Source organism: Glycine soja, chromosome 1 (assembly GCF_004193775.1).
Source record: "Glycine soja cultivar W05 chromosome 1, ASM419377v2, whole genome shotgun sequence".
In the NCBI taxonomy this organism is placed as follows: Eukaryota; Viridiplantae; Streptophyta; class Magnoliopsida; order Fabales; family Fabaceae; genus Glycine; species Glycine soja.
Window position 1 is genome coordinate 49,670,571 of NC_041002.1, and position 22,140 is coordinate 49,692,710.

General features: G+C 34.3%; 3 protein-coding genes across 3 annotated transcripts; 1 reads left to right on the top strand and 2 right to left on the bottom strand.

Annotated features, from left to right (window-relative positions):
• The first annotated feature begins 2,653 nt into the window (after positions 1-2,653).
• On the top strand, positions 2,654-4,518 carry LOC114418759 (protein TRI1-like). Its single transcript, XM_028384264.1, has 2 exons — positions 2,654-3,092; positions 4,170-4,518. The coding sequence occupies exons 1-2, from the start codon at positions 2,820-2,822 to the stop codon at positions 4,293-4,295; spliced, it is 399 nt and encodes a 132-aa protein (XP_028240065.1). The 5' UTR covers positions 2,654-2,819; the 3' UTR covers positions 4,296-4,518.
• A 1,358-nt stretch (positions 4,519-5,876) lies between these two features.
• Positions 5,877-10,064, bottom strand: LOC114418769 (uncharacterized zinc finger CCHC domain-containing protein At4g19190-like). The gene is made up of 7 exons (XM_028384274.1): positions 9,742-10,064; positions 9,602-9,664; positions 9,379-9,527; positions 9,141-9,257; positions 8,448-8,649; positions 7,232-7,349; positions 5,877-7,142 (listed from the first exon to the last, which is right to left on the bottom strand). Exons 1-7 carry the CDS (start codon positions 9,952-9,954, stop codon positions 6,187-6,189), a joined length of 1,818 nt encoding a protein of 605 aa, XP_028240075.1. The 5' UTR covers positions 9,955-10,064; the 3' UTR covers positions 5,877-6,186.
• Positions 10,065-14,923: 4,859 nt separating this feature from the next.
• On the bottom strand, positions 14,924-18,130 carry LOC114418779 (ABC transporter G family member 14-like). Its single transcript, XM_028384285.1, has 5 exons — positions 17,815-18,130; positions 16,874-17,666; positions 16,356-16,532; positions 16,058-16,245; positions 14,924-15,777 (listed from the first exon to the last, which is right to left on the bottom strand). Exons 1-5 carry the CDS (start codon positions 17,989-17,991, stop codon positions 15,133-15,135), a joined length of 1,980 nt encoding a protein of 659 aa, XP_028240086.1. The 5' UTR covers positions 17,992-18,130; the 3' UTR covers positions 14,924-15,132.
• Positions 18,131-22,140: the final 4,010 nt, after the last annotated feature.

A 22,140-nucleotide genomic window follows, 5' to 3' on the forward strand; every position in this document is an offset into this window, starting at 1 on the left:
ATTAGTTCATGGCTCAACATCTCAACCGATCCAATTGTTGGTGTTGGTCAAACAAAAGAAGCGTTTTGGTTGAGAGTCACAAAAAATTACAACAAATTTTGAGGTGAACTACGAGAGAGCAGTGAATCAACTAAAATCCTGATGACAAAAAATTAATTTGGGCATGCAAAAGTTCAAGGGTCATTACAAGCAAATGTTATTATTAAAGAAAAGTGGTTTCACGAATAATGATGTCATGCTTCATTCATATGTCATTTGGAAGAAAGACGAAGGAAGTGATTTTGGTTTGGAGCATGCTTGACGACTTCTGAAAGATCAACCAAAATGGTTACACCAGTTTATTGAAAATTGCTATAAAAAGATGAAATTTTTTGCATCTGGAGCATATTCATCACCATCTAATCCAGAAACACCAATAGAAGATTCTGAAGCTGACACATTATCTTAAAGTGTCAACCCAATGGGGCAAAAGGCAGCCAAAAGGAAAAACAAGGGGAAAGGAGTAGGAACATTTACCAATCATGTGGACTTGATTGATGTGGAGAAAGCAATGAGGAAAAGAAATATTCTCAACGCCAAAGTAATAGTCTTAAGGGAGAAATAATTGGAAAAGGAGTATTACGACATTTTAATGAATGACACATCTATAATGTCTAAATGAAAACTCCAATATCATCAAGCCTTTTGTAAAATAATTAGGCGTAAACTAGGCATGTAATATTAATTTGTTGTAGTTGTCTTTTAATTAGTATTTTTAGGAATCATGTTTGATTTATCTTTTTTTTAAAAAAATAAATTGTAACTACCTTTTAATTTTTTGATTTTTTTTATGAAACTCGATTGTTATAAAACTAACTGTTGCATAAGTAGTCGTTATAAAACTAGTTGTTATGAAACTAGCCGCTATAAAACTAGTTGTTGTATAATTTGTTACTAAATTGTTCAATTCTCATTCATTCTTGTATGTCTTCTTCAAACAATCATCTTCTTTCACTCGTTTATGCAATCAATCATTCATAAAATGGATCCAAATAATGACTTCGAGAAAGTTTGGAAACAAATTGTTTATGAAACACTTGACGATGATAGTGATGAACAAATCATGAGCTACTTACATGAAATGTAACAATAGTCGAGGCAGAAGACCTAGAAGAGTGATTAATCGCAATTGTGAAGATGGACATCTACGATTGATGAATGAGTACTTCTTAAAAAAATTGGTATACACAGAGACTCAATTATGACAGGTTCCGAATGCAACAATAATTGTTCATTTGAATTGTCAACGCTCTTTAATCATGATGAATATTTCCAAATGAGACTTGGTGTTGTTGGCAGAATAGGTCTCTTGCCATTGCAAAAGTGCATTGCAACTATTCATATATTGGCATATAGATCATCTATCAATTGTGTGGATGAGTATGTTAGAATTGACGAATGCACTGTAACTCAATGCTACAAAAATTTGTAAGGGGTGTCAATGAGATATTTGGACAAGAGTACTTGAAAAGACCCAACAAGAATGACATCAATTGCCTACTACAAATTCAAGATGCACAAGGATTTCTAGATGTGTTAGGTTCTAATTGATTGCATGCATTAAGAGTGGAAAAATTGTCCATTTGCATGACAGAGCCATTATCGTAGAGGTGATCATCGCAAATCCACAATAATACTTGAAGTCGTTGCTTCACAAGACTTGTGGATTTGACATGCATATTTTGGAGTTGCAGGTTCGAATGATGACATTAATGTGTTAAATCAATCATCTGTGTTTGACGATGTTTTGCAAGGTCGAGTTTCTCCGGGACGATTTACATTTAATGGAACTCCATATAATATGGAGTACTATATTGTAGATGGTATTTATCCTGATTGGGTCACATTTGTGTAGACCATACCAATGTCACAAGGTCCTAGAAGAAAATTATTTGCAAAATGTCAAGAAGTAGTGAGAAAGGATGTGGAACAAACATTTAGTGTGCTCAAATCTCGATTTATAATTATATGTGGTCCATCGCGTGCTTGGAACATGGATACAATGAAGGATATAATGATGACATGCATTATATTGTATAACATGATTGTTGTAGATGAAGATATACATTGAATGGTAATATCGATGTTGATTATGATCATGTTGACAATAACATTACATTTCAAATGTTGAAGTATCTTATGATATTTTTGGTTACTTTGCTACATACAAATAAGACAGGTTATGCATATATGAAAAATTCATCAACAACTTTAAACAGACTTGATGAAACATATTTGAAAGCATTACAGTTATGACAATAATGAAATTTAATTTTTCTTTAACATTAATGTGTTACATTTTTCATTATCGAATTTATATATTTTTTATTTATTTGATATTTAGTCATAAATAAAAATTAAATTTATGCTATCTTTTTATTTTTTAATATTTATAATTTTTTCTTACATATTTAATCAATTAAATTTAATTATTTAATTAATTATATTTAATTATTTAAATAAAATATTTAAAAATGAGATTCATGTGAAACATATTAAAATTTATTTAAAGTCTAAAATAAGATTGACTAAAAAAAAAAAACTTTAATCCTATATTACATTGTGGAATAAAAAAATGATATAAGATTTTAGAATCTTTTAGTAAAGTTGCTCTAAATAATAGAAAAGTACTGTGGGATCATCGAGGAGCGAGGGAACCCAAGGCCAAATGCCTCAACTCAACCCTCTCACTCTCACGCTCTCATACTCATTCGCTCACTCGCTCACCCTCTAGGGTTTTTTGGAATCAGAAAACGAAATAGGGTTTTAGCGGAACGATCATGGCACCAGCTAGGGTTTTCGGGGCAATCGCCGGCAGAGCGTTCATGGCGGCGGCGGCGAAGAGCGCGGCGAAGAAGAAACCCGCTCCGTCCAGCGGAGCCGCTGCGAAAGCCGCTGTGAAGAAGACGGCCGCGCCCAGGACCACCAACTCCGGCATACAGAAGGTGGTTCCGGTGTCTTCCGAGCTCGGAGACTTCCTCGGCGCTCCTCAAGTGTCCCGAACCGAAGCCGTCAAGAAAGTCTGGGCCTACATCAAGCTGCAGAATCTTCAGGTCTTGTTTCCGCTTTCGCGCAATGTTGTTGTCTCTCTTTGCAATCTTCGCATTTTCATCTTTTTTTTTTTAACTTATCGGTAGAGTTACTTTTCACCCTAAAGAAAAACGTGTTTGGGATGAGATTGTTTTCGTGCTTATTATGTGTTGTGTCATCGTTTGTGGTTTTACTACTATATTGTGTTTTGCTTATTATGTGTTTGTGCTTGTTAAGTTGGGTTTTAGTAGTATTGTTGCAGAATGAGGCTATTCGTTTGGTTTTGTGCTTCTCTGTCTGCAATGTTGAACGCTATCTCTGTTTCATATAATTAGTGTAGTAAGTGTAGTGTAAGAACTGCTATTTATGTAATGATTTAGCGTTTTGCAGTTTAGGTCGTAGCTGTGATGTGTGTTTGGTTTTGAGTTGAAACAACTGAATGTGTGTAAATATGTGAAAAAGTGAAAGCTATATTTTGTTGCTTTGCTGTTAATGTGAAAATTTCAATCGATTTTTCTAACGTGAAGCAAAACCAAACACACTGATTATGTGAGAAATCCATGTTCTAGTCCTTGAAAATGTAAGGGTTTAGTGTTGGAAAACATTTTAGCCCTTTTTCACTTGAGTTAAACGGAATGATGATTTGCAAAGTCATGGACGAAAGTGAGAATTTTGTAAATTCAAGGACTAAAGTAAGACTAATTACAGGGACTAAAGTAGATATTTACTTGTTTTATTAAGATAGTTATTATGCAATGATAATATGATTTTTGGAAGGGGGATAGATTATTTATGAGCTGGTTTCTGGAGTGTCTCCGTGTTTTCCTGTCTTTGAGATTCCTGCTTCTTTAGTTCAATTCTGAGCTGCTGATGGCAATCTTGATCATTGTTGGCCTTTTCTTCTGTTGTGCTGAGATTTTCCTGCTGTATGTTTTCTCATTTTTTTTTCCTGTCAATAACTAAGTGGAAGCTTTCATGGCATTAGTTATAGAAGTAGGATAATTTATTTTGTATCATGGAACCTTTTTTTATCTTGTCTGTCATTCGTGTCTTTTCATTGTTGGTTGTCTTTACAATGGCATGACAGAACTATTTTGCAGAATCCAGCAAATAAGAAGGAGATCTTTTGTGATGAGAAGCTGAAGACCATTTTTGAGGGGAAAGATAAGGTTGGGTTCACAGAGATTGCTAAATTGCTGTCTAACCATTTTGTGAAATCAGTCTGATATTTTGCTTTGATGGTACTGTTACTGATGGTAACTGGTTCTAGTACATTAAATAGGTCATTTTGTCTTCAAGTACATGGTCTGTGACCAACCGCTAAGAAACATGGAAATTTGTTGTATCAGACTTAGTTTTTTTATTTTTATTTTTTTAAGGTGGTGTTATTTGTTCCACTGTCTTGTTTCACATTGTTGGGGTTTTAGTATATATGCATGATATTTCCAAGCCCTATGCGTTCATCACCATAGTTATTCAGCTATTCGTGATTTGACATTACACAATTTGATACGTAGCGTGTTTGGATTGAGTCAAGGATATGCGTTTTCCAACAAATCAACGTAAATTTTTTTAAAATGATGAAGAAACTTTTGTTTCAGAGTCGACGCATGTTCACAACACTGAATGCTCAACCAAACAGGCACATAATTTCACTAGCCTCAAGTTTGCATCACATGAATCTAATATGACTTTGAATCTTGCTATTCATGAATGAACAAATGTGATTCCATATCACCCATAAAAATTACATGAGTACAAGATTCATTTTTTTTTTTTTTTACATTCACCATTCTTTATCAGAAATTGAGAAGTAAGATAAACTATTAAAGGAAAAGGAACTGAATTGTCATTCTCTCGTTCTGTGTTGCATTAGGCTATTTCATTGCATTATTTTTAGTCTTGTGAAATAAGGGCTTAATGCCCTTTATTCTAACTTAGTTTGTGAGCATTTTCTAATTTAACATTATTACAGAGCCTTATATATTATGTTAGTCAATGGGAGTTTAGTTTAGTATAAGAGGGTGGTTTCTATTAATTTGGCCAACTACGATTTGAATATTTTTTGAGAGGTTTATATTTAGTATATTATGGAGGAGGTTTGAAAAAAACAAGAAGGAAAAATTATTTGTATGATAATAAGCTTTTCAATTATAACAATGACCATAAAATCACTTACCATCATTAACCAGCTGTTATTTGTAGTTATCTTCACCATGTACTTACAAGAATGAGGATAAAAAAATAGCTTAAGCCTAAATTAAAAAATGACAAATTAAAGCCTAAATTAAAGCCTAAATTAAAACTAAAAAAATTAAATTAAATAAAAAGAAAATGAAAACATAAATTGATTGAGTTTAAACATGTTTGAATTCAGTAATTTATAAGGGTGAAAAAAATGCTTTAATTAAGAGTGAAAAAAAATCTGGATTAAGTTCTCAAGTAATGAAAAGTAAAGAACATGTTCATAAATTATACAAAGATACATTTGTTGTTCGATGGACGTTGTAAAAATCATTTACACTACTAGTACATACACTATTTACTCGTTATATATCTATTTTTTCTTCTAAAATTTCATTCATCTTGTAATTTGGCCACCATCCCTTGATTTTCAATATAAAGTATATGGACTTATAAACATGTAGAGGAACAAATGGATGGTAACATTGACATAGCAAGTTGGTTTTGGTGTGGTGCAGCAACGAGAGTTGCAACCATTATTACAATTTTTAGTTTTCTTATTAACGATTGGAATTGTTTACTTATACTAAACTTTAAAAGAACTTAATCTAAAAAATCTCATAAGAGCAAAAAAAGAAAATCCTTTATTAAAAGGAGGAAATAAATAAAAAAGGGTATGCCAACTCTTTTACACGAAGGCAATGTGGAAAACAACACAAATAATACAACGACTTCATGGTGCACTAATTTTTACTTCCTCTTTTTTAATGAAATGTTTACACTTCTTCTTTAATACATTAAACAACTTAATAGACATATGGACACACTGGCCAAAACGATGACATTGGTGTTTTCTATTTTGGCATCCCTTACGAAGATCTACTCCGCCTTCTATAATAATTTCTGTGATGCTTGACAGTTGCAATGAACTATTCAATACTTGTAGCTGCTCCTTCTTGACTTATGATGTTTCTCACGATGATCAGAATAATCAGATGAATAAGAATGCTCATAATATCTACTTTTTTCACTTCTATGATATCCATCAGCAGCACTAGAATCCTTCAATGAATAACACTGCTTTTTTCTGTTCTGTTTATCCATATCACTTTCAGGATGCTCAGAACCCTTGGGTGTATGGCGATACTTTTGTTTCATTCTTCTATTTTGATCATCCTTGTGGACATCAGAATCTTCAGACACAGCTCTGCTCTGATCTCCTTGGTAGCGATCAAAACCATAATTTCTGTCATGCTTTTGAGAATCACAATGGGCAGTTGATGAGTGCTTCAGGCTGCTCCTCTTAACCTTGGGTTGTCTTTGATGATTAGAATCATCAGATGAATAAGAAAGTGCATCCCTGCTCTTGTTATCAGCATGATCACGGGCAGGACCAGAATTCTCATATGAATATGAATGTCTTTTTTTGCTATCTTTGCTCTTATGCTTTTGTATATTCTTTCTACTTTGATCATCCCTCTGACTGTCAGAATCTTCAGATGAATAAACATGCTTTCTTCTGTTATGTTTACTCCTACCATGCCTAGAATGGTCAGAACCTTTGGATGAAAAGGAACGCTCTCGTTTAGTCCTACTTCGATCATTCCAGTAACTGTCTGAATCTTCTGAAGAATGGGAACTCTTGTGTCTGCTCTTTCCATGACCTTCTACAGAGACTGAAGTTTCTGATGAACTTGACCTAGCACGATCTCGCTTCTTTTTGTTTACCTTAACCTTTTTTTTCTTAGACCTCCTCTCTCCATCATCCGATGATGCTTCACTATCTGAATTTAATTGTAGCTGCTTTTTGTGCTTGCTCTTTTTGGACTTCTTTGGTTTCTTAGAAAAGTTGGTTAATAACTCGGGGATATTATCCATACTAAGAAAACCTGAAAAATAGGCAATAATTATGATTGCCTTGGATAAACATGCAACAGTTAAAGGCATAACTTAAAAAATTAGAGCTGCTAGTAGATACCTCCATACTCATCAAATATGTCATCCTCAGCAACTATCTGCTGGTTTGGATCATCTGGTTTGAACCCTCCTCGAGGAGGACTGATTCCAGGCCTTTGCTTGAGCTCCCATTTTAGGGGCTGCATCATTTGCCGAACAACACCATAAAACATGTCAATATTATATCATCTTTTTAGCAAAAACAAAGTAATACACATCTTCATTGGCATCAAGACTATAATTTGAATGACACAAAAATGCAGTTCCCAACAACAAATTGAGTGCAGTAAAGAACATTGGCAGGATGTATGATAAAATTGTCTAAAATTGTTCTTTACTGCACTCAATTTGTTGAATTTTCTCATTAGGCAATCTAAAATTGTCCAGCTAAGGTTGAATTTTCAAAATCTTCCTGAATTCACATTTTCTCCCCTTCATCTGTAAGAGGTAGTTTTTCCCAAGTTCTTAACTAGCCTTTTCATCCAAATATCTGCATATTCGGTTTTGATTATTTCACTTAAAAAAAGCTTTCCCGGTAAAATCTCTCTCTACAACATTTTCATTTTCAGCTATGGCAAAAGTAAAACAAGCTAACCCAAATCCACTCTCATCAGAGATTGGGCATAGCTTGTAAATGATGGGGCAAGAATCTATTAATGAAGTAATCGAAATGAATGGACTATGGATAGTGTAGTGTGATGTATAGGAAGAATTATCCCTTGAATAGTACGAAAATATATAATTAGAAACAGCAGGATACCAAATTACCAAATTTAAATTCTGAATTGCTTGCTTAAATTATCACATATTCAACAATTGGCAGCAAGTGAATTTATGCCACAGAGATCTTGAACTAATTAGAGACTGGGATTGAGATTAAAGTAAGATAGGCATAAATGGCATTTTAGCAAATGTAATAAATGTAATTCTCAACATTTGTGAACATCAGTTTGTGATCACAAGTAAGCCATCTCACCGTGACATGAGTTATATTCTTTTTATAAGCAAGTTATGATAAGTATATTGCAATTCTGTAGCTTCAAACAGTGTAACTGACTTGGAGAAAAATGTATTAGTTATTTAATAGAAGAGTGAAGAAATAAAAGAATACCTAGAACATCTATGTTCAAATTAGTTAACTTGTCAACAAAAAATGAAACTAAACTCTACTGACGTACAAAGTCAAAGACTAAGTTGTAAATTTCCGAAACAATGGTTCAACTAAATGAGCAACTGACCTCAGTAGGATCCGTGTGGGCAAGGATAGCATTCAATGGATCATCTCTTTTCAATCTGCTTTCCTCATTAGGCATTATAGCATCCTTCAAGGGACACTCACGATCACCACTTTGGTGACCATAGTTCCCACATCTTAAGCATTTTACATTACGGACTTCAATTCCAAAAGGTTTCACCCTGGCAGGAGCTCCTGTTTCCAGCCTAAAAACCATTCGGTTACTAAAAGTACAATTAAATAGGTTTACAGAAGTTCATGGGGTCTCACATCAGCAATTAAACTTGAAAAATACATTTCCATGTCGAAATTTCCAGCCAGTTATCCAATTTGAGTCAATGATAAAGAACTTCAGTTTCTCACAGAGATCTGTTTGCTATATGCTTGTATTTAGCTCATAACAGAGACAACACAATCAAAAGTAATCTCAATGTGCTGCAAAAAATCTATAGTCGTAGACCTAGACTTTAGTACAATTAATTCTGCTTCTTACAATACCAAGCAATCCAACCAAAATTGAAAAACAGGACATCATTAGATAGCTTTTGAATACCACACAGCACATTCATCTCTTGACACCAAAGGCTGCCATCATTGGGAGAGTATAAGCAAGCACGTCATTCGATAGCTTGAGAATACACACAAGTCGGACATTAATATAAACACAAACCAAACAAAATAACACCAATCGACATACCTAGGCGCATTTTTAAGAACTTCGAATTCTTCCTCAGTCGGAAGAGGCCGCCCGAAAACATCCTTGGGCCTCGGTTTCTTCTTCTCTTCATTCAAATGCGAGGAACTCTGCGGCGGCCTAGGAGACAAGCAATAAACAAACATATTCAATCACACAAGAACTGAAAACTAGTAAGCAATAACAGATAAGTTTCGTTATTGTTATTGTTGATATACAAAAAATATGATGAAGGAGGTACATGGAAGAGGAAGGTCCCTCATCAGCACTAAGCCCCTTGCTCATGTCCTCTTTTTTCTTCTCGTCGTTCATTTCAGCAGCTTTGGCACTCTCGGCGTTGTAGCCCGGAGGACGAACGTACATGAAACTAACAGCTTGCATGAGCTCCACCTACACAAAACCCTAATTTCAAAATTCATGAAACGAGGGAAGACGCAGAGAGAGAGAGAGGATGCGATTCGGACCTTTTCCTTCTCTTTTTTGGAGATGAGAGCGGTTTGGCGAAAGAACTCTTGCTCCTGAGCGAACTGCAATTATAAGACGCAAAGAGAGAGGGATTAGAAGATGAATTGTTGTTAAGGAAGGAAGAGAGAAGAAGGTGTACCTCGCGAGAAACCTCTTCGGTGCGGCGTTGGCGATTGGCGTGGGTCTGTTCGGCGATCCACTTGCGGCGTTGGTTGGGGTAAGAAAGAGGGTGCCATGGCTTCTGGTTGAGATAGGAGTGGCTCCAGGCGGTGCCGGATTTGGTCTTGTAGTCAACCTCTCCGTTTGCGATTCGCTTGCTCAGCCTTATGCCTCCTCCTTCCTCACCCTCCATCGCGATTCTTCCAAACCTTCTCTCTCTCTCTTGCTCTCTCTTGCTCCACCGCCGTTTATCTCCTAAACAGATTAAAATGTATGTTTCAAAGTACTGTAAAATCTCACAAATCAAAATTTTCAATGCAGAAAGATCAATAATATATATATATATATATTAATTTAAAGTTGGTTTTTAAGTCAATAGTTGAATATAAATTTATTGTGAAATATTGAAAAATACTAGTTTTTAGTCTAGAGAAGAAATATTAGAACTTTAGATGTAATTAATTTCATTCTTATTTTTTTAAAAAAATAAATTAGGTTAAATTGATCTACGAGTTTGTATACTTTTATCAGATTTCAATTGCGTTTCTAAACTTTATTTGTTTTAATTGAATTTTTGAATTTTATTTTTTTAAATAAGTCATCTTATCTAATTGTTATTATGAAATGTTAATCATAAACACCTGATAAATAACTAAACAATAAAATAACATGTTTGTGTAATTTTCTTAAAAAATATATTATCTATTTTTTTATTATGTTAAATACATATCTAGTTTTTTTAGAAAAATATATAAAATTTAATGATAATACACTAACAATATAAAATTGTTTCATATTATCTTTCAATCACAAATCATTATTGATATAATTTTTAAAATAATTTTATAAAAATCAACACATTAACTATACATAATGATTTATGATTAGATAATATTGTAAAATATGTTTACACTATTACTAAATGGTTTTTTTGTCAAAAAATATTTATCTTGTTAGTAAAAAAATTAATAGTCATGTAATGTTATGTAAGTTCAGTGTAGAAAATTGTATATTTTCTATCAATAAAAACTTATTTGTATGAGTTTTAAGATAATTAAGAGGGTATAAAATTGGGAGGAAAAGAGCAAGGGAGTGTTTGTGAGAGGAAAAACTAGGATGGGGAAGCTGAGGAGAAGAGGAAAGAGTAAACTATTTTGAATATTTTATTTATTTAGGAAAATGGGAGCACGAAGAGATAAACAAATGTAAAATAGAAAGGGCTTGACCAAATATTACCCAAAGGTGGCTGCTGTTAGGCGCACTCAGTATAATTACTGATACACCCAGCAAAACCGCTAAAATAGAAAGGATTTGATCAATCCGTATCAATTTTAAGGAAGGGTGAAAATGGAATTTTATTATTTTACTAGGTGTACCAGTAATTGTACTGGGTGCGCATAGCAACAGCCCCCAAAGCTCAATATGGTCCACTCCAAGACTGGGCCATTAAAACGTTGTTTTAAAATTAAATTGGTTCGACAGAGGCCTTAGTTAAATCAATAGTCAATAGTATTATTAAAATTGTCTAGTCATATTATCTATTGGTGGGACAGTTTTTTGAATTTATTTATTTATTTATTTTATTTAATCATTCAATTTATTATTTATTCTTTTACTATTTTTTTTTTAAATCCGTGTAGTACATGGATTTCAATACTATTTTTTTTAACAGCTGGTTGAAAGACTGAATTAATACATCAACAACAGGTTTCAAGTATGATTAAATCATTAAAATTCACCTCAATAAAATTTCGGCTCAAGATTGGGCTAAGATTAATCTCAATAAAAAAAGTCTCAAGTGATTAGGATTAATTTATACATTTCAATTTATGAACAATTGAGTGAAATATTTTCTAAAAAGAATAAGACGTAGGAGTATGTATTAATTTTATCTTACAAGAGAAATTTAATTTATTTTATTTTCTTCGCAAATAAAAATTTACGGAAAAGTTTATTCATAATGTCTTCGATCTGGCTAATAGAAAACTTGAATTTCTCGGCATGCAATGACTTTTTTTTTTTTTTTTTAATGCAAAAACTGCACGCATTAACTTTTCTTGAGTATGATGAATGCAGTTTTAAGATGAGATGCTATAAGAGTAGGAAAAAAATTTTCTAGATTATTTGACAACCTTGTCGGTAAAAAAGATTATTTACTGTGAATACTACTACTACATTAGTTGACTAGTTTTATTATTGTGAGTAACTAACATGACAATTAATAAGTCAACCAAAAGACCACTTAGATTTGTCTGCATATAATTAATTTTTCTCGAGGATGGTGAATAATGCTTTAGCCTTTAGGGAGTGACAGTTGAAACCTTGTTGTATCTATGTTATCCATTTAGAGGAAAACAAACAGAAACATGTATTCTGTTTTATTCCTCATTTTATTCTTAATTAGGCTGAGTTTTCCATATATACCCTTGGTTAAGGTGTTGCACTTCTTTGGAGCCTAAATGTCCTATGTCTTTGTTCAGTTTGCCTTCAGTGTAATTTCTGGTAATTTTTTCTACAGAAAAAGATTCGAATTCAATGCATATAGACCTTTTACTTTATATGTGAATATGTGATAAGTGTATGCATATTTATGCGTGCTAAAATTAAGCTTTATGCATGACATATTTCATATATTATACCCAAACAACTCTTTGGCTCAAATGTCAATTTCTTTAACTTTCGGTTGTGTTTTTGGATATGTGCAATTTGCTGCAAACATAAGTAGAATCACTCAATTGACTTCAATCTCAAGATGAAGCCCTTCTGAGGTCCCACTCACATGTAAATGTTTGAATTGAATTGTTTCTCATTGGATTGCAGACTCTGGTGGCATCTGGTTCCTAAGCTAACTACCGAATCTTTGTTGGTTACTTTTGACCAATTTCTTGTTTAGTATCATGATTAACTGAATGCTAGATTGCTACTCAACATCTCTTGATGATATCATGATTCTTCCGAGGATAAAAGTTACATTCCTTAATTTTGTTTATTCTTTGTAGTTGTAATTTCTTGAAACTTTCGGTTATGGTAACCAACACTTTGGATATGTGCAATGTCCTGTAACCATAGATAGCATCGCTCATTTTGACTTCTCTGTCTCAGAATGAAGCCTTTCTGAGGTCCCACTCACACATAAAACGTTGAATTGGATGGGTTCTTATTGGATTTCAGCAACTTGGAAACATTGCTTAACTTTGGTGGTACCTGGTACCTAAGCCAAATTTCGAATCTTATTTGATTTTTGACCAATTTCTTGTTTAGTATCATGATTAACTGAATGCAAGTTAAACGACATCTTTTGACGATATCATGATTCTTCCGTGGATAAGTTACATTCCGCAATTTTGTTTATTCTTGGTAGGTAACTAGTTAGTAATGTTGGAAAATAAACAGCATATTCTTCATCCATGACTCCTTTTTAAATTTTGTATACTGAGCTGAGGTCAGTGACATTGTACAGCATCTCTTGGACCTCATCTTCCAGGAAGTATAAAATTCTTTTGGTTGTTTTGAATTTGTAACTTGGGGTTTGTATAATATTTAAACTGAATCCACTGTGGATTATGATTATGTTCAAAATAACGGGATGTTTTAAAGCACATGTTGTAACCCTGTAATTTATAAATGCAATGATTTTACTTTGATGCGCTGCACATGGGCATGCTTTTACACAAAATAGGAAAAGCAAATAAAGAGTGATTCTCAGAAGTACCTACACATAGGTACACAATAATGGAGATGAAAAGGTAAATTTGGCGTAACATCTAACTAACAACGAGATTTACCTAGGAATAGAACTTCCATTATATTTTCATGTGCCTTTCTTTTTGGAGTTAGAGTGGGAGAAGGAAGAATTCTTGCATCTGTTCAATCACAGGTACTTGACAATTACACATAATGCCTGCATTAAGGGATTTGGTTGGTGATCAGAAAATGCCTAGGCATGATTGGAACCTTTCACTTCTGTTGCTTGAGTTAGGTGGAGGCCAAATTGGACCACAAAGTTATCAGATTTTACTGTTGCTTTGCTATTTCTATTGCTAGGCTTCCATTAATATATAGTTTTTTGGGTCGTGGATGGCAAGTAATAATGAATCCTTTTTGCTTCTGGACGTAAGCATAGTGATAACATTTTCTATGCTGCAAAATATTCACTTTCTTAACTTTGTTGATTTATTAAACCATCATGGAAAGCCTGACTTTGATTACTTAAGTTATAATCATCTGTGCAATACCTTTTAGTTTATAATACATTTTTTACTTTCCTTCTTCAAATTTAACTACTAATTGAGTGACAAGACGATTGAGAGATCATCTACCCTACAATCTACCGGTTTTAGTTGTTACTATTTTAAGCAGAATTAGTCCTTCTCTATGTCCAACTTCAAAGTCATTAGAGTGCATGATGCACTATGCCGAAGTAGACTGTGACACGTATCTTTTAGGTGTCACTTTTTATTTACATGAAGTATCAACCTGATTTTAATAGTCTTCTTGGTACTCACTAGTCACAACACATTGCCATCCGTCCACTTTCAATTATTTTAACAAGCTGATTTTGATGTGCATTAACTAGGCTTAATCTTCATTATCATTTTGTTTTCAATTATGCCATCATTTATACATCATTGGATTATGAATATCACTTGGTTAGTTGGTTGGTTGGATCAATTTTTAATGGTATGCTAATTCTTCCTGGCATTCTAAAGCGCCATACTTTTAGAGTGAAAAATTCAACAAAAGCTCTGATAATTTCCACTCAATTAGAAAAAGAGTAAAATGTGTAAGCACTATTTTAAAGGGTTTACATTATCATCTAATCACAAACTATCATGTATAAAAAATGTGTTGACTTTTATAATAACTATCTTTAAAGTCATGTCAACGATGATTTGGTTGACCGTAATTTTTTTTTTACACTGTCAGTATCTAGAAATTAAATTCAAATTCTTTAGGGAGAAATAAAACAGCAGACTTGTGCTTTCAAAAGCCTGAAAATGATACTTAACTGTGTTTGCGGGATAAAAAATGGTTCTGAGCATTTAGCTTTAAACGTCCAGTCACTATCTTTGATCTTTTATGCTGATTAGAAAGCAAAATTTTATTTTTCTTGCTTTTAACATGTAGCTTAAGCATATGTCCCTTGAGTTCAGGCAGTTGAATTTATGTTGAAGTAGAAACTTGGAGTTAGTATTCTCTAAATCTATTAAAAATAAGTCTTGTACATCCAACTCAGTCAGGGAGAGTTGAAAAGTTTCATTACATGAGTTCCATCATAAGTCTACTATTCTAGCATTATTCCTCAGTTGACTTGTGCAAAAACTCTTCCAAGTTCTCGTGCTGTGTATGGGAGCTCCGCCATAATTTTGATCTACCTAACTCTATGCAGTGCTAAATAAGCAACAAGTCGATAACCCACCAACATCATGGCCATAATGCACACATCAACCCACAAATGATTCAAGCCCATTGATTTGATAGGAGGAAAGTCTGCAACTTTGCACAGCTCCTCCTTTGAGCATTCATAATAGTCATTTTCATTGTACTGGACACCTAAAAGCAGCTTGTAACAGTAGTAGCTATAGCTCAAGTACTTGAGCCACACTATGAATGGAGGAATCTGTTGTATATAGTACCCTCCAGCAATGAGAAACACAAGGGTTGTCACAGAAGCTAGAGTAGTTGCCTGTTTAACCTCCATCAAAATAGCACCAAAAGCTAAACCAAGGCTTTGAGAGACAACAACACTGTAAAGAACCACAAGAAGTGAAAGGATAAAAGTCATAGGATCAGGTTTAAGCCCTCCCATCCAATAGATTATGAAGACAAATGCAGTTGGTAGTGCAAGCTCCAGAGGCAAGTCTCCTATTGTTCTAGCCAGAAAGTAGGAAGAAAGGCGGTACATTCCCGAAGACCGTTCCTTGATCAGCATTCTCCTCTCTTGAGGGAATGTGAAAACTGCATTGTAGAGAGGGTAGAATCCCCAGAAAACAGAAAAGAAAAAGAGCAAGGCAACCTGCATTACACATACAATTCAACCCCATATTAGTCCCTCTTGAGGGGTATAGTTTACAAAAAAAATGCAGCCAAGTAATATTAATCATAGTTTGACTTCTTGGAGTTCAGGAAACACAGGACTTGAAAACGGTGTAATGTTGACATGAATATAAAAAGGAATTCAGTCAAATTAAAGGCCTAATCATATATGTTACCAGAACTTTTTTTTAGTTTATGTTATTTATTAGCTGTCAATATCATCAACTAGAAAAGATAAACTTGAAGCAATTCTTACTTACCCGATCATCAATGTGTGACTCTGGAGTATGCCACCACAATAGTCCACCTAGAAAAGCGACACTTACAACTTGGAATATTCTCAGCCTGTTGAAGGCTTCATACCTTCGCTCCCTCACTCCCCTTTGTAATAGTACTTTGAACTGATGCCACCAGCTCGTGCACCATTGATCTGGCTTTATCGAATTTCCTGCATCAATTCATCAGTAAAGATATTTCAGGCCACTAAGACTAATAATCGAGAGAAACTTTTTTCTTGTGATTGTTTTTCTCTTAAAAAAGAGAGAATAGAGGACCTACTTGCACAAGCATCTTTTATGATATTGTAGTTGTTAGCTTCCAGGCTGCAAACCTCAGCTTTCAGCCTTGTAGCTATATTCTTCTCATAAGCAGAGATGAGAGATTCTCTAACCTGCTTTCTCTCCTGTTCCAGTCCCTCACTTTGTTCAGTTGCATGCTTGGAGTCTGGGGCAATCCCTGCAATGCATCATGACATTGTTAGTATTGTTTTCTTCAAAATAATACCGAATCTGAGACTTGGATTATGCATATATCAAATATGTACAATGAGTTTTGAACCTGGTGTCAATTCATTTTAAGTCATAAAAATTTAGAGCTCTAACAAGATCGTATATTTCAATCTCATGCAAACAATTAGTATATTTTTTATATAAAAAAAAAAAAAGTGGAGCCAATTAAGCAATGATAAAAAGAAAAAGTATGTGCCCAGCTTCCACTTTTGAAATCCATTGGTTTTATAGTTCTTAACTATAACTGGTAAAAAAAAGAGAAGGAAACAAATGATTACTGTCCATTACCGTTGGCAAGATCAAGCAAGAGATCAGCTGGATTGACAGTCACACATGTGGAAAAGCCAACAGATGAGAAATAGTCCAAGGCAGTTGAAGCAGGACCATAATAGATGGGGCAGCCTTCAGAGAGCAACACCACCTTATCAAACATGTAGTAGAGCCTACTAGAGGGTTGGTGAATAGTTGTGACAACGGTTCTACCGCCGCTAGCTAGGCGTTTGATCGTGTTAAGGATCCTTTGTGCTGTGGTGGAATCCAAGCCTGAAGTAGGCTCATCTAGCAGCAAGAGGCTTGGGTTGATGAGCATTTCTTGGCCTATGCTCACTCTCTTTTTCTCTCCACCTGATATTCCTCTAAAAAGTGGTCCTCCTATCATGCTGCTCCTGCAACGAGTCAATCCTAGCTCAGTGATCACTCTCTCAACATGCTGAACTTTTTCGTCTCGTTTCAAGGTGTTTGGAAGCCTTAGGAGTGCAGTGAACACTAGAGTTTCGGTGACGGTTAGGTGAGGGTATAGCACATCATCCTGAGCCACAAAACCTGTTCTTCTCTTCATGGCACCGGAGAAAGGTTGGCCGTTGTACGTGATCTTACCGGATAGTTTGCCGTTGAGCCGGCCTCCGAGTGCTGTGAGAAGTGTGGTTTTGCCACTGCCTGATGGCCCCAACATAGCTAGTATTTCTCCTGGACACACCACACCAGTGATTCCATTCAGTATGGTCTTCTCCTTGCAAGTCCATGTACTTCCCCAGCACCCTCCTTTCTGCTCTAGTTTAACTTTGTAAACCAACTCCTCAAACTGCAATCCAAAACACAACATATATGATAAGATAGTAGTAACTAAATATATATATCTCATGAATGAATGCAGATACTGCTACATGGAATCAATGCAAGTGTAGGATATGAGTATTATTGAAGCTCTTGTTATTTGAATGGGGAATTACCTTCAGAGTTATGGGGTACATAATGAGTTTTGGGAAAGGTTGTTGTTGTTGTTCATTGGCTTGCATGGGATAGGAAAGGACAGTTGAGTTATGTGGCTCAGTCATCTCTGGGGGACCTTCCACAGAGTTATGACTATTGCAGAATTCTGGTTTTGGTGCTATGCAGTTCTGTGGCATGACTAAAGAAGTGAGGGATTTTCAGTCTTTTGGTGAAAATAGTTGTGAGGGGGGAGAGGGAGGGGAGTGATGAGGATTGAGGATTGAGAGAGAAGTTAAGATGTTCCTTTTAACTTGATGTTCCAATGTGTAGCTAGGAGCAGCACATAAATATATAGCAAGGACTAGGATGTGCACTGTGTGCCAAAGCCGTATATAAGCCACCCTGGATGGTGGAATCCCACCTTTTTATCTCAAATTATTCTATCACGACCAAGCTCACCAAAAAAAACTTAGAAATTGTGAACCGTTGCTTAAGATCACTTCTTGATCACTTTTTCTATTTTTAACACAATTTTTTATTAACGGTTTACCTTTATTAATATCATCACTGTTTTCTCATTATATATATACCCTTACTGAAATTGGCACAGAGGTAGAAACAAAATTTATATTAATAGTAGTTAGTTGATCCAAGGAGCAATACATGCAGACGAAAAAAACAATAACTCAAAGAGGCCCTCCACTTCTTCCATAAGTTCAAATATTTTTTTTCATCTTGGAATTTTACATCAATATTTTACTCTAGGCCATGAAGTGGTGCCGGTCAAAATTCAAGCCACAATCACAGAAGCAAGAAAATAAAAACAGAAATCCGGCCACAGAAACATAAAAGTGAATACAGATTTGCTTCGCCACGTTTTGGCTTTCTAGTGATACTAGATGAACTTTTGTTATCGTATTTTATGCAATAGAGTCATACTCGTGATATTTGTATGTCTGTGCCTGTTGCTGCAAAACCAAAAAAATACAATGCTAGTACTGCCTCTTGTGACAATGATAGTATTTCGTTTCACATCTATGTACCAGTTCATGATTTTTGAAGCAAGTGGGTCTCTTTAATGCTTTGTGATAGTACCCTTGAGATTTTTAGCTATCTGTTGGATATGCTTTGGTTTATTTTACGCTACCGTTTTTTAATTTTCCTTTTCAAGATGATTGCACTGTGCATACTATGTTGTGAGAATGAAAAGCATTACTGCTACTATAGAGTGACCATGATGGCTCTCTTCCACCATTTCAGCTAGGGACAAAATTTCATCCAAACAAATTCAATCGAACAAGCAGTAAACAATGGTGAATAGTCCTTTATACATATGCAACAGTTTTTTTTTAATCTTCTTAGTTCTAACATCTATGGCAATCCCCTTCCTTTTTCTTTGGAAATGCTGTCCCCTTCTCAACAAACTAATTTACAAACTTAACATTGTTATATGAGCATGATCCAAGTCTTAAAAATTTATTAAAACTTGAGTCTAAACAAGTTTTGGAAGTAAGATCCAAACCCATATCTGATGTCTTTCAAGGAAAAAAGTGTTTTGGTTAAGCCTCTTCATACCTGTAATATGCTAAATCTTTCTGGAATCCGATTACTGATATGTCCTCTAAAGGTGAAAAGTGAAAACCATTTATAAAGGCTACAAATGATCTCTGAAATTTCAATTGATTTCCCTCATTCTTGTCTTACATATGAAAAACAAGAACCTAATTAACTAACTACATTACGTTTGATGACATTTCTCTGCATGCATTTTTATTTCTTGTTCTGTTATTTCTTACCCTTTAAATTAAAAGATTTCTATCTAAGGAAGAACTCAAACTCATAAGCACAAGAGACAGTACATTATTACCACCTATTGAAGTGAAGAGAGAAGAAATATCTTTATATAAGGATCCTGACATCTGTGGTTGGTCTGTCATTTTTCTCAACCGCTTACAAATAATCATGGAATTTAACATCTTTTTAAAATATGAATGGATGAGAAATTTGGTTGTTTTCATTCTAAAAAAAAATTCATTTACATTGTTATTATTATTGTTATTATCATTTAGTACGTTTTGAGGACAACGACATGATTTTGTCTCCCCCATGTGCTTGGTGTTAGTTATGGTCAAGCAGTGAGTAAAAGAACCCTCCAAAATGCAACCAAAAGTGCGTTATATTCTCTTCTCTCTTTACTCTGCATGTGATAGCCATCCATCGGAGAAAGAAGAAAATCAGACATACAATTTCATGTGTGTGTGATGTAATAGAAGTTGATGATAAAGTTTGATGCCTCACAGTGAAAACTTTACATTCCTCGAAGTAGAAGAAGCAAGAATAAATTCAAAAGAATGAAGAACAGGAAAAGGGTACGTGAGGATTTTACCAAGAGACAACGTTGGTCATTAAACTTGTCTATACTTTTTTTTTTATGGTAGTAAATGTAAAGGTGAAACTAATGGTGCATTACTTTGTAAAGCTAAGTGATTCTTATATTCCCTATAGCAACATGGTATTGATTTTATATAGCACTGTTATTTTCAACATTCGTATCACCGAAATTCGATATGACTGTTTTTATTATATCATTCCCTGTTATCATATCACTCGTGTTTGTTGAGTTAAAAGGCAAAGGGAATTGGAAGTGAGAGAGGTGCTAATTAATAAGCAAAGTGTTTTACTATTCACCCCCCTTTCCTCTTTTAATCTAATAGTTTTTATTTAATCTGAATAAGAGAGGAATGATTAAAGGTAGAACCCATCAATCAGATTCCAATTTCTGTCCATAAAAATAGTTTATTTTTTTCTTTTGGGAGAGCACTGAGATAAATGGTATCCATAATGGGTCCGGTGGGAGGGTACCTTTTCAGTGTGGAAGACTTGGAGCATTGGCTTCTTGAAACTAAGTGCGCATATGTGTTTTCTGTCATCAACTTGTATATTAATTTATTATGTATATAGAGGCATAATTAAGGCCGTTTTCCCTCCTTTCTTCCCACTAGGACCCTTTGCTTTTTCACATATTCCCATTCATTCCCTCTCACTTTCTTATTTATATCTCATAACTACTGGATTCTCTTGTTTATTTCCAGGGGTATATCTGCCCTTAGCATAAACCACACAAGCCATCAATTTGAACCTTCTTGAACCCAAATTTTAAGAACCATATATAATGTGGAATATTTATGAATTTCCTTATGGAATGTCCTCCTTTTACATCAAGGGACTAGAGGGATTATATTATTAGTGATAAGATTCATAAGATGAGTGGTCTAGTAATACCTTTGTCTGGAAGGGGGAAAGAGAACTGCGTTTTATTAAATTGCAAGTCCATTCTAATGTAAGATATTCTATTATTATCTTGTTTTATAATGGATATAAATTAGTTCATTACTGTGTCATATGACTATGCTTATTCCATAACTTTGATTAAGACTACCGCTGGGGACTGATATCCATGGAACACTCTCATGTACATATATATTTCCCTCAGATTTTATGGGGAACAGAAATCAAATTTCAGAAAACCATCATAACAATTTTGGCCATATGATTCTCTGTTTTAACTTGTAAACAAAATGCATAATATACAGGGAAATTACTGTGTAGCATGCCTCACATTTCAATGTCGGAGAAGATTCCATGATAGACAGGAAAAGAGTTGAAAATGTTCGCATAATAATAACTTTATAATGTTTGTATTATGTTATTTTTCATCATGAATGTCTCTTCTAAGATGAGAGAAGTGCATGCATTAAACATGACGATTCTCACTAACTCAATGGTCCATGATGTAGTCTATGCAAATTGAATTCCGTAGACAGATAATAAATCACATAGCTAGGATATGGAAAATTTAGATTGATTAGAATTAAAAAAAAAGGTTTAATACACACCTTATACATATCTTAATTTTTAATGGTTATTATTTAAATTTCAGAGTTTTGTTAACAATTGTCAAGTTCAATGAACTTTTTTTGACATATTGTTACGTTCAATGAATTAATAAGCAGACCCAGATACACCAATATAATGAGTAAGTTATGGTAAGTGTTAAAGTTCATTCCCTTTCTTACCAATTCACTGAGTAAATGTCACATATGACTATCGTTAAAATATTCCTTGTAACACTATGCAAGCATATCTCCTTTTTAATATGATGCCTATGGCTTATGGAGGAGGTCTTCATCGTTTTTGTAGTTCGTGTATCGCTTGGTCTGATAGGTATATGTGGAGGGGGTGCTGGAAAACCTCACATCACATCAACCTTAATTATTGAGGTGTGATTTATGTATATTTATTAGGAAACTTTGTTTAATGATGATAAGTGTTATATTGTACTATAG